Source organism: Opisthocomus hoazin, chromosome 2 (assembly GCF_030867145.1).
Source record: "Opisthocomus hoazin isolate bOpiHoa1 chromosome 2, bOpiHoa1.hap1, whole genome shotgun sequence".
NCBI classification, from domain to species: Eukaryota; Metazoa; Chordata; class Aves; order Opisthocomiformes; family Opisthocomidae; genus Opisthocomus; species Opisthocomus hoazin.
The window spans coordinates 22,987,704-23,005,813 of NC_134415.1; the positions used below are offsets into that span (position 1 = coordinate 22,987,704).

Consider the following 18,110-nt stretch of genomic DNA (forward strand, 5'->3'; position numbering starts at 1 on the left):
TTTACATAGATTACCTGTTTTTCCTGTATAAACAGAGGCAACAGAATTTAAAGCTATCCTATCCATCTACCCCAAACCAAAAGCTTAAGTCTTTGCAGGATCTATTGGCCTACAGAGCAACAGCTTTGGAATATGTGCCTGGGTAGCTCTGTAACTGGAGCACCCTCTGCTGCTTTTTTAGTTCCAAAACATGTAACTGTACACTCTACCAACTAGAAAATAAAATGAATATGTATTACTCATGTTGTTTCTTGAAAATGGTTACATTGTTAACTAATGTTATGTGTACTTTACAAGAAAATGTTCTGCTACTACATATACTGTATTTGCAATTTTATGCTACTGGAGCACTCTGGCATATCTTGTTTCTGTGTTGACATCAGGTATATACTAGATGAAAAACCCAAGACATGCTCTATTTAACTGCTTAAAATTCTCCTTTACAGACACTGTAGGTTGCTTAGACTGGTTGCAATTAGTAAAGAGGATTACATTTTGGTCCTTGATCATTTAACTTAATTTCAATATAGATATTATTTGAAATTATTGCTGTAGGGATACAGTTATACAAGCATTTCAGCCATAACTGCTTTCTCCCACTAGGAAACGCAGGGGAAGGTGATACTCCCAAAATTCTACAGAATTTCCCTTGTTTTTTGGACAGCCTGTTGCAGAAGAGATTTTTTTTTCTGCAAGGATGAGTATGGCATGTGGCTCCTGGAGCCAGCTGATACTATCACACAATGCCACCACTGAACTTTCTGCCTGGGATCCATCGGTTCTTATAAAGGACTATCTTAGGACTAGAGAAGGTCCCAGGATGTGCCATCTTTTTAACAGATGGCATACTGTTGTCTGAAATGAACAGACTGATCCTTTTCTTCATTTCAGTCCTCTTTCCCCTGCCTCCTCTTTATGCATAGAATTAAAGCTGAATGAAGTGCATTTAGCATGGCATCCTGTCTGTGTGGAGAACTCATTTAGAGTTTTAATGTGGAAACTGCTCTCTCACAAAGGGTGAACAGGAGAGAAAAAATTTTCGCATTTTTCTGGGAAAGTGAAAACCAATTTTAATTTGTAGTGTTAATTTTCATTCACAATAGTAATCCTACAATGAAAATGCATCTTCAGAAATCTTTTTGAAAAAGACAGAGTACAAGTGTAGGTACCAAATTTGAACAAGACATTGTGCAGAGGCAATTTCCAGAATTAACACTTGGGACCCTTCAATATGCCATTTACAGCTACTGCAGTTGGCTCCACTTTCATCCTGAAGTCTTACTTGTATAAGGCAGCACATCTGGAAGCAGTCACAAGTATTCCTCAAAAGCTGCTTTTTGATATTTTATATAATGCTGCCAGCTAGTGGCACATCTTGTACTGAGTTGATATCTACTGGGAGTGTAGAGAAAGTGGTATTAACTGGAGTCTGCTCTACCATTCTTCTTTTGATGGTGTACAGCGATGTGGCTGTTAAAGACCATAAGCAGAAAGATCAAAAAGTGAAACAAAAAGGCCACAGAAAGGCTCCCCGAAAGAGCCTGCTTTAACACAAGGTACTTAGGAACATTACTAGAAGAAACAAGAAAATTCCCCCAAAAAAACACAGAAACCATGTTATTTGAAACAAATGATTATGTTTAAAAGGGATGTAATATGCAACATGTTTCAGTTTATACAAAATCTAATCTGTTCAATACACAATTACTTCATAATCTAATAATCTCTAGCAAAACATTAAACTTCCTGAAAATATTGAGTACAGCAGCCAAAACAAACACACAGAACAGTAAAACATTTAACTGTTTACTGATAACTCAGTCCAAATTGTTAAAGTGAAGTTTAGTGCCCAGTAAATAAATTGTAACTATGCAGTGTGTCCTAAAAGAACATTCAAGTCTCTAATTATTCAGTGGGTTCCCTCACAGAGCATGCTGCTGTAGATGGGACTGATAATATGTTCAATAGCGGCTAGCTCCACCAGTATTAGGTATTAGAAAAAATAATCTAATAGTGTTAAAGACCTTTTTAGAAATGTTTTTTTTAGGGTAGCCTCTCGTTTGATAATATGAAGTTCTTAAAGAACACCACAGCAACTGTAAAAAAATAGTCGACCTAATTTTAGAAACACTACAACTGTAGTTACCCTGGGGGGTAAAAGGAGGCAAGATGACTACCTACCATTTCCACTGTGGGTTACACAAAAAGACTGGAGTTTGAGATGAAACACATATATATCAGAACAGTTGCTATATCATTGCTTTGATAAAGAGGAAGAGATGTGTGCACTTTCCTTGAGGATCTGGCAAACTTACAGAGACCTCCCCAACTTTATTCTATCAGTTGGCTTTTTTGAAAACAAATCAACCAACCAACCTGAAAAATAAGGTAGAATAATCAAACAAGAAATTCTATGTATATCTGTAAATGTTAATCATATAATAGTAATTACTCATTACATCAAAAAAATATTTAAATATTTTTGCTCAGCTTCTTTTCCATGATCTACGACAGTTTTATAATTCGAGTCCATTAATAGCATACATACTGTTATTCATAAGTATACTGAAGCAGAGCCATACTGGGTCAGACACTGAAGGTCCACTTACGGCTCATCTTGTCTCAGGTTAATGCAGCCAGTAACTGATGCTTAAATACGAGTGAAAGATCAGGACAAACAGATCATCCCACTGCCCCATTAATTCTCCCACGATCCAGCACTTCCTAAGCCATAAGTGATGTCTTTGTATTTAATAGCCACAGTGAATGTTTCTTGCACGTTTTTTCCCCCTTTGCTTTTTGAATTCATGTCATGTTGTAGGATCCAACACATTCTGTGGGGAGGAATTCCACAACTTGACTGTGTGCTTTCTTCTGTTTTTCTCTGGTTTGAGTCTGCCTTCTCCAAGCTGGAAGGATCAGTGTTTGCTTCCCGTGTTCTTGCAGTATTGTTCCTCAGACAGCCACTGCTGGCCACTGGCCAACACAAACCAATGGGCTAAACTAATTTTTTGTCCAATCCAGTTCAGCTGCTCTAATGTTCCCGCCGCAGTCACAGAACCAAAAATAACCTGCACTGGGATGACTTAAGGGTGTATCCACACAAACAACTGTGCCACATAAAACAGTGTAACACATAAAACACTATGGTAGGTAGTTCTGTATCTCTGACCGCAGTAATGGTGTTTCTCAGCTAAATTAAATGGTTATTGAGGGCTCATACAGAAATGTTTTATATTGATACAATTAGACTTCGATCAACATAGTACTGTATTTAAATAAACAATGACTTACAGACATTCCCCGTGTTGTCAAAACTTGTAAGAACATCGTTAACATTTAAGAGTCCACTGTGAAATCTGGAAGAAAACATAAATAGTGACCTTACCAACATATAAACAATAAAAAAAAAAAATCTTGCCTCTTCAGAAAAGAGGTTCACTGCACTTGTTAACTTGTTACAAACCCCTTTCACAGACAAGTATCAAACAGGTACTACTGTAGACACCAGAGGCAAAACAAGGGGACAACCACCAGTCTTCAAAGTTCCATCACTGAAATCCATGAACCAGGAACATGCTTCTCGGAAACTAATACTTTATCAAAACGAAAACCTTTCCAAAGAAAGAGCATAGATTTTTGTTTAGTTGTGTAAGTCACACATAGGAAAGGAAGAATTTTGGTAAAGCGATTTCTCTGAAGAGGAAAAACAAAAAACTATTTTTGAACAGCAGCTGTAAACACATTCCTAATTTCTCCCACAAAATGAAGAACACTTCATTTAATTAATGTGAACAATGAAACTGATTAATGTGTTCAGTGAACTGCATTTTCTTTGGTTTTACATTTGCATAACCCAAGTGAAATAAACATTCAAAACTGGGGATAATAAATTAATTAACCAAATTTCACATACCAACTGCAAATTTTAGAACACAGTGAACAAAACACTGAGAGCAGCAGAAAGAACATGCACCAAAGCTGAATAAAAATTTGCCTAAGATGCTTCCTCTAAATGTTATAGATGTCAGGCTAGCTGGATTCACACACACAAAAAAGCAACCATATTTTTTTAACTATTCTGAGCTAATCTAGGCCCAAAATGAACAAAATAAAAAAAAAATCTTACACTCACATAGCTGTTTCACAAATGCATTAAAAATTCTAAAAATAATTCAGCAAGGCAGTAAAATACTAAAATACAGTCTTTTAATAATGCTTCAAATATAGCTTCTAAGGCTGTTTAGGAACATACTAATTTGAAAGGCTGAAAAAAATGGAAGAAATCCAACAATTCTAGCACCTACAAAATTATTTCTCATTCTCTCAGCTTTTATTTCCTGAAGGAAGATTGTTGTAAGTATGACAAAAAAAACCCCACCAACCTTTTTGCAAATATGAAACTGTATATTTATGGAGCAAAAAAGGTGTTTATAGCTTCTGATAAGCATAAGCATTAAATAAACATTTATATGTTAAATTTTGAGAAGCTCAAAAGAGGAAAAAGACTAACAGTTAACAAAATGAAAATCAAATGGAAATCAAGTTAACAGAAACTGAAATGAGGTTATAAACAGGGGCAATAAAATATATAAAAGAAATTATGAAAGATTTGACTGGACTTTTGAGCTCTTTTCCTAGCTGTGTAAGAACAAACCAAAAATACATTCTTCAGCTGCAGTGGAAGTCTGTAAGAATTTTCACAGATCATTGGGACTGAAAGTGCACTACTTTCTTTTTTTTGTGTGAGTTTGTTTTCAATCAGATTGGCTAAGTGATGCAACAGAGTTGATTCAAGGGAAGTGACAAGCAAGTGGACAGTCCCCTGCTGACTCCTTAGCATCCCACAAACTCCGTAACTGTGCGTCTGTCTGACACAGTTTGGGCCTCTCAGACAGCTGTGAAAGTCTCACCTTCGAAGTTAAGGTAAGACTGGGGTGGGGATGCTGAGAAAGTAAAGAAATATTTTCATCTTTGTTGGCATGTAGGTTAGTCCTGAGACAACATGTTCTGGTTTGTTTGTTTTTCTCCCCTCAGTTTCTTTATGTACATGGTCCATACATAAAAGAGATTTATCATGCAAATCTGCAGGTGAAGCAAAGAAAGGTGAGGATGAACAATGTAGCAATCCAGTACCTGCAGTTCAACAGAATGCTATGAAGAAAGAAAAAACAGAAGTAGAGTGTCCTGGTCTAGAAAAGAATACTATTTACATACTTCAGGGTCAAAAGTTAGACAAAGGCAAAAAAAATAAATCATGCCTTAAAATTATCACTAAACCACATTCCAGGCTGTTTCCAAAACAGTGGTTTATAATTGGAGATGAGAAGTGGAGAGCTCTGAGTACCTCAGCCTGAAGAACAAGCTAAGATTCCACAACAGATGCATGCCACACACCCATTGTTTTTAAGGTTCTCCTGAAATTTAGGTGATGTTTTATTTAAGTCAGTGAATGTTTTTCATCTACATGATTATTTTTCATACACTCAGTTTCATTAAGGATCAGTTCTTCCTCCAATTACAAAACATTCTTTCCATAATTAAAATACACACACACAACTTTCAAACATATCCTTACATTTTATTATTCAGTGGCCAAAAGCTTGTGGTGTCCAGGTACAAACACAACACACCCCAATGTCAGTTCTCTTGGCCAGCAAAGGCATTTTGCACAGGCAGCCTCTTCTGGCTGCCTGCAACATTCAAAGTCTCTTCCTCTAACTCTGTCTCAGCAATCTCTTTCTTGCTTTCACAAATATTGTTCATGGCAAGCACATAAGTGAGCCAAACTGCAGAAGAACATTAGTATTTAGTGCTTTGGAATATGGCATGATTGTTGCACAGTTCAACGAACTCCAAAGAAGCTCAAGGCTGTGATTGCTGAGATCAACAAAGTACTTCAAACAAGCTTAGGTAAGCATCATGACGAAAGTGAATTTCAGGCCAGCGTGGTTAATCTGATCTACAATGTTCTTATAATAAGTCTTGCAGGTACAACACGAAAAAATTTCTATGGCTGATGTAGTGAGTTGAGTTACAGAAGACAAGTCTATGAATGGTAAACTAATTTAACTGATGTTTCTCCTGATATGAAGCAAAGCAAAATTCCTTACTCTGGACTATGAATAAATCAACTTTGGATATGTAAATAAAGCCAGAAAAAGAGAGAGATATATCTTTAAAATATATTAATGTTCCTTGCTCTCCAATTCAGGCGACTGAAGTGGTAGACTTTTACATGTATTTATAAATAGCTGTACACAGTAGAATAAAAATAATCCTTCAGTAGCTCCCTATTAAGGTATGCTTTTCATCAACCATACTGAAGCAAAAATAAGTTCCTTCTTTTATATTCTTCTCCATCTGAATGAGGAAAAATAATACTAATAACTAAATACATATACTAAACTTAAAAAAACTAGAAGAACTAAGTTAGACTACATTTCCATATAATACTCAAAAGAAAAAAAAAACCCACAACACATCCTACATTATTAACCTGGATACAAAACAAAACTACAATATTTGTGGAAAATGAAAGACAGGATAAAGGTAAAAAAGTTACTGCTAAGGGTACTTTACAAAAAGGCTTGGTGAGTGTCACCATCAATGTCACTGCAGCCCAGTAAGAATCTCAAAACTACCTGCAAACTTTTGTATCTGACCAGATGTTTTTACTGGGCCAGAGTACAGCAAAATAAGGTAACCCCTTTTTCACTCCAGTTCAAGATCACAACTTAATATGGTAAGAAAACAATACAATGGCTTTTTTGACTACAAATTCTTTTTACAAATACACAGTTTTGGGTAATATGATGGAACAGTCTAAGCTTGATCAGTGAATGAAAGAAGTATGTCGGCAAATCATTTTTTATCTCTTTCCTCAATTTCCTCCTTCTGTGGCCAAGCCTTTATGCTGCTAAATCCACACATTGTCTCTTAGCACGCAATAAGTGGAAGAAAGCAAGTTTAGCATGCCGACACAAATTATCCATAAGGAGTAGGCAATATTCCTTGAAATCTGCTTCCCCTTCTTTTTTCATGTCTATCCCTAAAATAAAAATCCATTAAAACTTCAAAATGTTATTAGCAGAAATATCCTATAGGAACAGCCAATGGAATTCACTCCTAAACCACCTTCTAACATACTACTTGCCACAGACAAATAACATGCCTTTCACTTCTAAACCAAAGGTCTAGAATCATCTAATAATTTCTTTCATATTTTTATCTAAAGGTTCATTCATATTCAGAACAAAGACAGGACATTTTGCAAAGAACACTTAACATTCTTTACAAAGATTTAACCCTTCCTGAAAGCTGCTGACATGGTTCTTTTCAGTTCTGCATTTTAGTATTTGAAACATCAAATGACTGATCAATGGAAAATATTTTACCACAGAAATAACTTATTTCTTCTCTAATTGTTTAAAATGAGCCTACAATTTTAAAGTAAATCCATATCCTGAAATGGAAAATTTGAAGATATTGATTGCTCCTATTTTAACTCTAATAAAAGAATAATTTTCCTGTCTAAAAGACAGACACCATCTCCACAGTGAGACACTGCATCTTTATGATCTATAATCACTTCATTGCTAAAACTATTCACAGCAAATTTAAATTTAAAAGCACATTCCTGACTAAGAATAGAAGGATTTAGAAATGCCATATCAAATAAACTTTTTAAAATGGTTCTACTTACTTACTACATATGTTCTTATCACCAAAACACGTATTTAACACATGCATAATTTTTAACAACAAAGTGAAATACCCTCAAAGTTAAAAAGAACTTGAAAAAAACCTAACAAATAGACATGAGAGTTTTACTAACAAATAGACATGAGAGTTTTATGAATAAAACCATATTTTTAATGGAGAAAAGGTCCAGAGGGCCAGATAATATCAGTAATGAAAAATGTCTTTTGCCACTTCAAGCTTGCAAGAAATTTCACTAAAAATGAGGTTTACATTTTTCACATGCAGACTAGATTACTTCGGTTTACTGTATCCAAATCTAAATGTGAAAACTGCAGCAAGATTCCAGCTTGGACTGAACATGTCTCCATGGCCATCAAATACAGCACAAATCCAATTGAGACCAGACTAATCAAATGATATTCTGGATTATACCACAAGAAATTTCACTTTGACACACCTTTCACTACTAACAAAAATCAGGCTCATCAGACACTCCTTTTCATACCCCAGAGCTACCATGAAGCACCTTAGTACCTATACAAACTTCAAGAGACAACCTTCCACCATGTATTGTGAATCTACATTTCATCAAGCATACTAGAGATCACTGTTTAACCAGAAGAGTTATGGGGATTTTTAAAACGAGTTGATGTTGCCACTTCAAGGATCTAGTCAAAATGGCACACAAACCAGCTTAAATTTTTTAAGCAAAAATTGCCTTATATTGGTGTTTCTGGTTTCCTGCTTTGGAAGATCTGTTATTAAGAATGATTCTAAAAACAAACTAGCAACAGAGAAACATCACAGAAGCTCTTCTTTCCCAAATGTGAATCCAACCTGAATTTTGCTAGAAAAATAGTAGCTTACTAAAACAGACTGCATTGAGATGTTCAGAAAAGCATGCACGTGACTGGTAGCTCCTACCGAAGCTTCTATTTGCCTAACAAACTGGTCCCCACATCCCTCTAGAGCAGAAATTCCAGCTAGGTCATAGCATATCTGAATAAACAATTTGATCAGTTCTGATGGCCCTTGAACTGATACAGCTTGACCTTTATACTCTTTGCCAAAAGCCACCAACAACCTTATGAACTTCCTTAAGCATTTAGTCTTGTCAAGATATTAGCCGACAACCCTTTTAACATCCAACATATGCAATGAGCTTTCCCAAGAAGATGTTAATGCATAATGAAAGCATATGTAGATGAAAATGCAAAAGCATTTTTGTCAAGGTTTTAGAGGGGCCATAGAAACAATTTTTTTCCTGACAAAGAGATAAATAAAAAGGCTCTTCTACTCAAGCACGCTGTTCTGGGTTTACCTGACTGATGTTATTGTTAATAATATGCTAATAATATGCTCTTGTTATCTTGTTAAAGTTGTTTCTATTGATGAGAAAGATGATAATTAATATTTTGCCAATGGGAGGAGAAAAATGAAGGGAAGACTGTCAAACATACAGAGAATCTTTAAGTTTCCAAGACACGATCAATTCTCAAAGATCCAGAATGTTAACTGCAAGATTTCTTCTCTTCTAGACACACAAGTTTCAGCGAGAACTGTTGGTCTGATATGTATGTTAAACTGTTATGTTTACCCTCTTACATTACTGCTTCTGCAAAAACAGGGAAGAAATTTTATTTAATACAGACTTAAAGCTGATTTTGTTGCAGGTATTTCTGTCCCTGGCAAAATACACAGCGAGTATTTTCTCCTTCCCTTCTCCACCATCCCCAATATTGTGAAATAACAGGTACATGCTATCTATTGCCACTGCTTCAATATAAAGAGAAAACATTTTAACATAGAAGTGTAAGTAAGTTCTGTTCATTATTCCTGAAACAATCAGTGAATATATTTTTTCTAGATCACTAAGTATCTTCCAGAAAGGAACAAAATATAGCAAAAAAATAAAAATAAAAATCCCCTTAAGGGGATAATCTCCTTGTTCTCCTCAATATACAGTTTTTGAAACCCAATGTGTGCTCCTGCTGCAGCACAGAAACTGTACATTTCCATTAGCTAAACTCCGATAAAAATAAAAAGTAAAATCAAAATCCCCATACTTAGAATACTACATAATGATCACCACTAATAAAATCATGCATGAACAAACATGCTTGTTCATAGTCTACAGTTAGAGCTGTGTCCTATTATTAATGAAGCTACTATAAGCCAAATAAAAACATTAAATAAAATGATGACATGGGAACTGATGAAAACAGAAGTGCACAAATATAAAAAGTCAGAGCAAGATCAGCCTGACATTCCCTTGGATTTTGTACTGCTGGCATAGATGAACCCTGGCTTGCCTCCTACCTTGAAACTCCCATAACTACTAAATCCAGTAAGTGACACTGAGTGTTGCAAACCATGGTAGTGAACTCAGGAGACTGAATGAAGAAGTTCAGGACTGCAGCGTAAAAGACTGCAGACTTGCTCAACCTAAATTCTACCTAAACGCCTTACATTTCCTACTAGCAGTGTGCCTCTGTAGACCTAAAACAAGGGAACAGAGACACTGCACAAATCAAGTAGGTAGACTGTGAGTAACTGGATGAATCTGTAGCATTCCCCAGCAGTTCACTAGAAAAGTCCATATGCAGAAAAAACACTGTACCTACTTGTCCCGGTTTCAGCGGAGATAGAGTGAATTTCCCTCTCAGCAGCTACTACAGTTTGGATTTAGCACTTGAAGAATGTTGGTAATGCTGATGTCTTCAGTTGTTGCTAAGAAATCAAGGACTTTCTTCAGTCTCCCATGTTCAGCTAACTAGCAGGTGTGCAGGAGCTGGGAGGGAGCGTAGCCCAGCAGCCAGCCCCAGCTGGCCAGTGGAAATATTCCATACCATAGACATCATGCTCAGTTTATGAATGGGGGCTGGCTAGGGGACAGGAATCTTTTTTGTTGTTGTTCTTGTTGCTCTTTCTCTTTTCCATGAGTTCAAATCCTCTCTTGTCCAGGAGTTCAAACTTTTCTGGGAGTTTGGTCTTTTTTGGGAGTTTCATGAAATTCACAAAATCTGCAAGTTCCAGGTTCCGCGATTGCTACTCAGGGACAAATCACTTGCAAGTCACTTTTACTCACTGCAAATCACTTGTCAGGTGGTGAGACAATTGTATTGTATATAGTTTGTTTTGCATATTCATTAGTAGTAGTAGTAGTAGTATCTCCTTTGTTGTCTTATTAACCTGTCTTTATCTCTACACATAAGTTTTACCTTTTGTCCATTTCTTCTCCCCACCCTGGGAGGGAAGCAAGGAAAGGGGTGAGTGAGCAGCTGTCTAGTGCTTAGTTGCCATCTCCCAGGTTAAATCACGACACTACTTCTATTACAAATAGGCAGTATTATCAAATAGAAAAGTATTCTGTTGAAGCCTTCTAGCATCAATAAGTATAAGCTTGGAAAATGGAAAATTAAAGCTTTATAAAAGTCTAAACAATTTTGTATTTGACTTCTCACCCAGATGCAAATTTAAGGCAACCTGCATGTAGCGTTGTGGCATTGGTCTGTTTGTTTGTTTGGGGTTTTTTTGTTGTTTTTGTTTGTTTTCTTCTTGTTGTTTTGTTTTATAACCTTGCAAAAATGTCACTTAATGGTGGTCACTTGTTTGTGCTATATCTTAGTTTCTAAGATTGACTTTAATTTAAAGGTCTCCATTATATAAAAATGCCCTTTACAATTTCAATGACTCAGGCTCTCCAGAATATCCTCTACTGCACACAGAATGCAAAATCCTACACCCTCAGCAGGGCTAATTAGGGGCTGCAAAACAAGTATTGATTCAGGGATGCTTAAGTTACTGTTGCAATGATGCCTTTTGAGGCAAAACCAAGGTATAGGTATGTACAAAACTGAGCAAGTAAAAGGAAACCAAAGCAGGAGAAAAGAAAAAAAAATTAAAACAAACCAGAAAACCCCACATAATAATGAATGGGAGCTATAAACTTTTTCATCTTGCTAAAGCTACTGAGAATTCATTAGCACTCCTTCAGAGGGTTTGGGGGGAACATTTTTAGTTTTGTGTGCCTTTCTTCTTTTTACATGCACATATCATCATTTGTTTTACCTGCTCTAATATAAAACAGATTTCTTCATTAGCCATAAATCATTTCTGTAGGAAGAGGAAATTTTTTATTCTTTTGTTTTGCAAATCGGCTTCCAAATTTTCTTTGAGTTTTACAAGAACTATTAAGAATAAAATTGAATAAAATACAGATCACTACTAAAAGCTTTTAGAACTTCATGAATAACATCACGCTATTAAAATTTTTATTAAGATTAGAAGTAGATGTGTTCAGGTTTTTTACATCCTATTTATATCTGAAGAATGTCAAAACAGAAAGCTATCAGAAATATAAAATAAATGCGCATATTTGCATTCTGGTACAATCACCAGTATTTTCATTCAAGCTCTGCCACTTCAGTGAAATGTACTGAAAAAAAAAAAATCAGACAAGCTGCTTACTGTAACAAACAACTAAAAATAACATCTAACAGCTTATTTGTAAACTTCGCCCTAGTTATACAAAACATTGGAAGAATGACTAACGAGTTTTACATCTTTGAGGCCTGTATAACTTCTTAGGGAGTACTTAAAACTTAAATGATGGTTACCTTAAGGACACACTATATTCAGGATGAAAGATGCTTTTGTACTGAACCCAGGTCCCAGTTTCCTCTTCTGTATTCTGGTCTTCTATTGAAAAGAGATTGAACGATGCGAACCTTCTTACAGACACTTGTTGGAGATGCACATCTTTCAAGTGCTTTTTCTTCAACACCTTTGAAACGAAGAACAAATTAAACATTAAGCATAAAACTTACAAAAAAAAACCCAAACAGCCAAACACAGGCTTATTTAACTGAAGAGGGAAATATGGAATCAACCATAATAGCTAGCTATTAGCTAACAGCTATGAATAACTGGTCCAAGTACATCAAGCTTGAGAAAAGTAACAGTGGTGTTGATGGCAGGGGTCAAGAGAATGGATTATTAATTTTTTATGTCTTAATATACATAATATATCTCAATAACTGTAAAGGAAATGCACTGTGTTCGTAAGTACACAAAGTTGCTTTTTCAACTTTGCTCCAGCGCCAGAATTAGAGGCCAGACCTCTAAAACTCATGCCAGAATTAGAGGCGCAGACTCGGTTCTTCCCTATTCTCCCATCACCACTGTGAAACTTTCTGTGCCACTCACTGTGCCTATAGGTTAAAAAATCTGAATGATATGCTTTTGCCAGGTAGACTACTTGCTAGTTTAGAATTCTACTGCTGCACACTTGCAGAACTGCTGCCAACCTTGCTACCTATCCCAGACCCCACACTTTTAGATGCCACAGCTGCATATTCCCCTGCCAGTGACCTGTACGGGGACTGGTGCATTAGACGACATTTACATGATCCCCAAAATACACTGACAGCACCAAGTTCAGTGCCAAGAAGCTGAAGCATTCAAAGCAGTGGCAGAAGCAGGATGTGGCCATTTGCATTTTGTGTAATAGATAAATGATTAAAACACTTGTTCAGGAAAGTGAAAACATCAGCTCTCCGTCCTGCATAGTCTGCTGCATTCAACCGTGTCTCCAGGGAATGCGGTATCAACTCCTCCGTACAGGAAAACCCAGTACCCAGCCGGCTTGAGCTGTATCACTGCACAGAAGACAGCTAGCATTTCCCTGCCAGACAAAAAGACCTATACTTTAGGTCACTGATGCAGAAGGAGACATGTCCTGGGTTCAACTTCTTTCTCCTAACATTGGACAGCATACATAAATAATTGCATTACATGAATTACATAATTCATTTTTAAAATGAAGGTGCATAAGCAGTCCACAGTGATGAAAAAAAAGGGAGCAGAAAATAAACTCATCACTATAAATAGAGCTACAAGGAATAGCTCTACTGAGCAGGAGAGTATCGCAATAGTTTTTTGCCAACCAGAGCTAAATCTGAAGTCATATGAGAAGTAGCTCTCCAGAATTCTGAAACTGGCAATAGAAGCTTTGCATATGGGATGCATACAACAAAACAAAGGGTCAGTGATTTTTTTGCTGCATTCAACCTTTGTCGGCCATGCTTTAACTGGAAATGCGCTCACATACAACAGTCTTACAGTTTGGTGCTATGACCTATTATTTTGCAGAATACTTGGAAATACTACATATGTGAGCAGAGCAATTGTATTTGCTACGCTGTTTAGTTTCTAACAGCAGGTCTGATGCATCAGGCTTACCGCTTTTGGATCTACTTTGATCGGCAGGTCTCAGCATATGAAAATATCAGTATTTTCATCAAAGTATTAAAAATGGCTGTGTGCTGCCCACAGTATTTCTTCTACTTTTGTAACACATGGGAAAAATTATACACATGAAGGAAATCACAAAAAGAGAAAAACAGGAGAATCAAATTAAAAGACTGGCAGAATTAAGACCTTCATATACGAGCAGCATGCCCGGAAACAAAATGGGCCAACTTGACAATCAAAGAAAACCATCAAGATCTAATTGTCAGAAAAGCATGTTGTTTTGCAGCTTTTTTTAAAGCAAAGAACAGCCATTACCAACAGGAAAAAAAAAAATCCAGCAGTGACAATACTTTTCTGTTCTCAGGTTTTTGTTCTACACAGACACCTTCTAGCCACTCTGTAAAATACATTCTCTGCGTTAGCAGAAAATCTCATGAGCATTTGCGTACTCAAAAAACCATTTCTCCCACAGCCTCCAAGTAAAGTCAAGAGGTCGAAGAGCTGAAAATTACAACAGTAGGTCATATCTTTTAAAAACCTAAATATAACTGAGAAAACAGAGCACAAAGGAAGAATATGTTACATTATTTATATCTGACTCTGTAATTTTACATAAGGATCAAAATATTATTTTCCTCAAGTCAGTTCCTAAAAGCATCACAACTGTGTTACACGCTACAGAGATATGCGGCTGATATTGGATAATCTACTGACAAAACCCTGAAAGGTGAAAAACCTATTTAAACACCTAATAATGTTTTGCAGACGTTGAAAGATGGTCTTCTCTATTTTCATGATGCCCTTCCAATGAAGGTGAAGCTGCCTAACTTCTGCACACTACCATAACAAATGAACATGTCCCACTGACCTATAAAACCAGTAGCCAACATCAAAGCAAGCCAAAGGCTTCTCAGCAGAGTAGACACAATCCTTGGTTTAAGTGATGGCAGGGAGCAAGAACTACAGTGGGAAAGGAATCATCAGACACCACTGGTCTTTGGTTGGGGCTGGTGGCCGCTTTATCTCCCCCCTCAGTGACTTTCAGCTAAGTTTCCCTGCATATTTTTATTTTTAAAAAATCCAGAAGCCTTGTTTCACTCTCTTCAAGATCTCATTTCAGTATTGAAAGGCCCTGTCTTCTACCCAAGATCTTTACAGGTGTACACAAGTGTTGGGCTTATACATCGGTCATATGTACAAATATTATCTAAATAAATAATATGATAGGTTCTGTAATGAAAGATTCTCTTCCATAAATTAGGTTCCTTAAAAGGAAAAAAAACCCAAGAACAACGACAAAAAAACCCAAACAGTGCAAGCTCACGCTTGTACCTTGCAGTTTTTCCTCTCTCTTAACTTGCACCTTCCTTCCTCTCTAACTTCACTTAGTAATATAGAATTGCAAGGTAATTATTTCTTCATTAACACACAAGACATTTAAAAAAGCATCACCAAGCTGTCTCCTGTTTTAGAAAGATTCTAGTAAAATATTACCACAGATCTCAACTGTAGGCTCCTCAGTATTTAATGACAACCTTTGGACCACATTTAAGACTCCTTATAAAATCTAAATATCTTTGATCTCTCTTAGAAACAAACAAACAAAAAAACATATGGAGAAAGGCAGTGACCTGAAATTCCCTGTATTTCTTCGTGTATCTCATTCTGTGGGGCCTAGCTGCACAAATTCAGTAACAGCTGATGGTCTACCAACCTCTGCTGAGTGCATGGCACTAACTGGAACGTGGTATTTTGTACATGCAAGAAAGTTGCTACATCATCAGATACGGCATAACCTATAACTACACCATCTCCAAATATCATCAGTAGGACGTGCATTGTTTATTTTTACAAATAGTTTATTCACCAAATTGTTCTATTCAGCTGTAAACAATTTACAAACTCAAGACTAACAAAAACATGGAAAAAGACCTGGAGCACAGGCACCCTTCACAAAGAGGAGCAGGAGGGGAAGAGAAATTGTTTTAGAAGTTCTTCTGTTCAGGGCAAAAAAGAAAAGAAAAAAAAAAAAAGCCCTCTGCCGTGTCCTCACTTTAGCTTTTATTTTTTAGTTCTGGAAGTACATCAGCAGGTGAGGAAGACTTCTATGAGAAGAGCAAGAGGAAGGTAGCAGGAGAAACATATAAAGCTTACAGATTTCAGTAAAGCTTTCATTAAACTTTCTATAGGGAGCAAGTATACATATAGGGAGCAACTTAAGTTCATGCCTGTTCCTCTAACTTCCCTGCTAAAAAGTACAGACTGGATAATACCATCAATTGCATAGACTGATAGAGCTCAAAACAAGCCTTAGAGAATTTATTCCAGTAATTTATAAATGCACACTACATGTATAACTTACATTAGCTTTTTTAAGCAAAAAATATCTTCCTTGATTCCAACAAGCTAAGTTTAAAAATATTGCCAAACTTCAAATTCAGTATATGCATAAAACATTTTATTGATAAAGAACACATAGGTAATTATACAAACTCCTGGCTCTTTATGCTAGCTTCATAGGATAGCTGATAAAAGGGCTTTTTTCTTAATTAAATCAGGGAGTACGCACTCAAGCATCCGTAGTATAGCAAATCAATTTGTGTATGCATTGAATGAAAGCAAATTCAATATATAAACACATCACAGAACTGATTTCACGTAAGGCGTTATTATAAGCAGTATGAAAAACGTTTTTAAAAGCACTGTAAGAAGCACTTTGACATTGCTCCTTTAAAGATGGATATAAAGGAAGGTTGATACTTTCTCCCAATCCATAGATAGATCCAAGCATCACTGTAGTAAAGAGCGCAGAACTGATTTTTACTTCAGATGTACCAGTAAGATTAAATTGATCCTTGCTCATTGTACCATATAAAAATCAACAGAAAAGCTAAAGAACATGGGAAAGAACAGGGAATCTGCAAAGGAAAAGGTCACAGATACCTGCAGTTTGAGGAAGAAAGGAAGCCCTCTCCCCAAACACCTACATGCACACCCCCCATTCGATTGTTATGAAAAGTTCCTTATGATTTTAAGGGACAAGGATGTGCCAAAGGTGGTATGTTGAAAACAACAGTATAGCCATAGAGCACAGCTTAAACAGTCTGCTAGAATGGAAACCTACAGACAAAGCTGATATTACCACCAGTAACTTTGACAATTCCTGCTTTATAGTGTAATAAACCAGAAGTTTGTCCCGTTGAACAGGACCGGGGAACTTACAAGCCAAAGACAGACACAAAGGAAAGGTCAACATTAACCTTCCCACACCTTGGCTCCGTTACCCGACTGCAGCCAGGTGCCCCTTTCTACCCCGCTGCTGCCATCGCACCTGCTGCCGCTGCGCGGGGAGAGCTCGCCGTGGGCAGCTCTGAGCATCCATCTGCACAGAACTGAACATTTAAGTTACAGTTCTAACCGGACATTTAAGTTATAACCCTAAATACCGCGTCCGATAACAACTAATGAAACCAATTTGGGTTTCAAGCCTTTACGCGCACGGTTATCGGCAGAGGAACCCTTTCCGGCCTTGCCCAAAGGAGCATGGAAGGCCAGGGCTGACAAGCTGCTGTTCACCTGGAGCGCAGGTGTTAAGCTGCTTCCTCCTCCTCCTCCCCCTCCCCCTCCCCCAGGAACGGCCCCAGCGCGTCTCACTGCCAGGTGAGAGGGGTCTCGCCCTGCTCCCCACGACAGGCAGTCTGAGGGGGGCCAAGGGCGGGAACTAGTCGGCAGCAACCGCCTCCCGTAGCTCGAAAACGCCAAGCCGCTGCCCGCGGCCTGCAGGGGCCGAGGGCGTGCTGCCCTCCTCCCGGTACCGCGCCTCGCAAGGCCGCGGGCTGCTGCTGGGACCAGCTGAAGGCACGCTTTACAGAGCCGTGTGTGTGTATATATATTATTGTCAGTAATTTTTGCAGGAAGCGGACTGCAAAGCCCTTTGATAGCCCCGGCGCACTGTTCCTCGCAATCCTCCTGTCAGGGGAGCGGGCAGCTCGGCTTTCCGCACGCCGTCACCGCCAGCACCCGGCGCCGGCGCCTGCGCCCCCGGCCGCGACAGAGCCCGGCGCCCTGGGCGCTGCGAGCCCCACGCACCCGCCAGCCCCGGGGCCGCGGTGACCCAGCGCGGAGCGACGGGAGGGGCCCTCAGCAGCGCC

At 37.8% G+C, this 18,110-nt stretch overlaps 1 protein-coding gene across 1 annotated transcript in view; it reads right to left on the reverse strand.

Moving 5' to 3' along the window:
* CAMKMT (calmodulin-lysine N-methyltransferase) overlaps positions 1-18,110 on the reverse strand; it is a 221,922-nt gene that overhangs the window by 203,429 nt on the left and 383 nt on the right. The window contains exons 2-3 of the mRNA XM_075412870.1: positions 12,324-12,490; positions 3,295-3,359 (exon numbers count right to left, since the gene is read on the reverse strand). Of these exons, the coding sequence (XP_075268985.1) occupies positions 3,295-3,359; positions 12,324-12,490 (232 nt within the window). The remainder of the gene's footprint in view (positions 1-3,294; positions 3,360-12,323; positions 12,491-18,110) is intronic.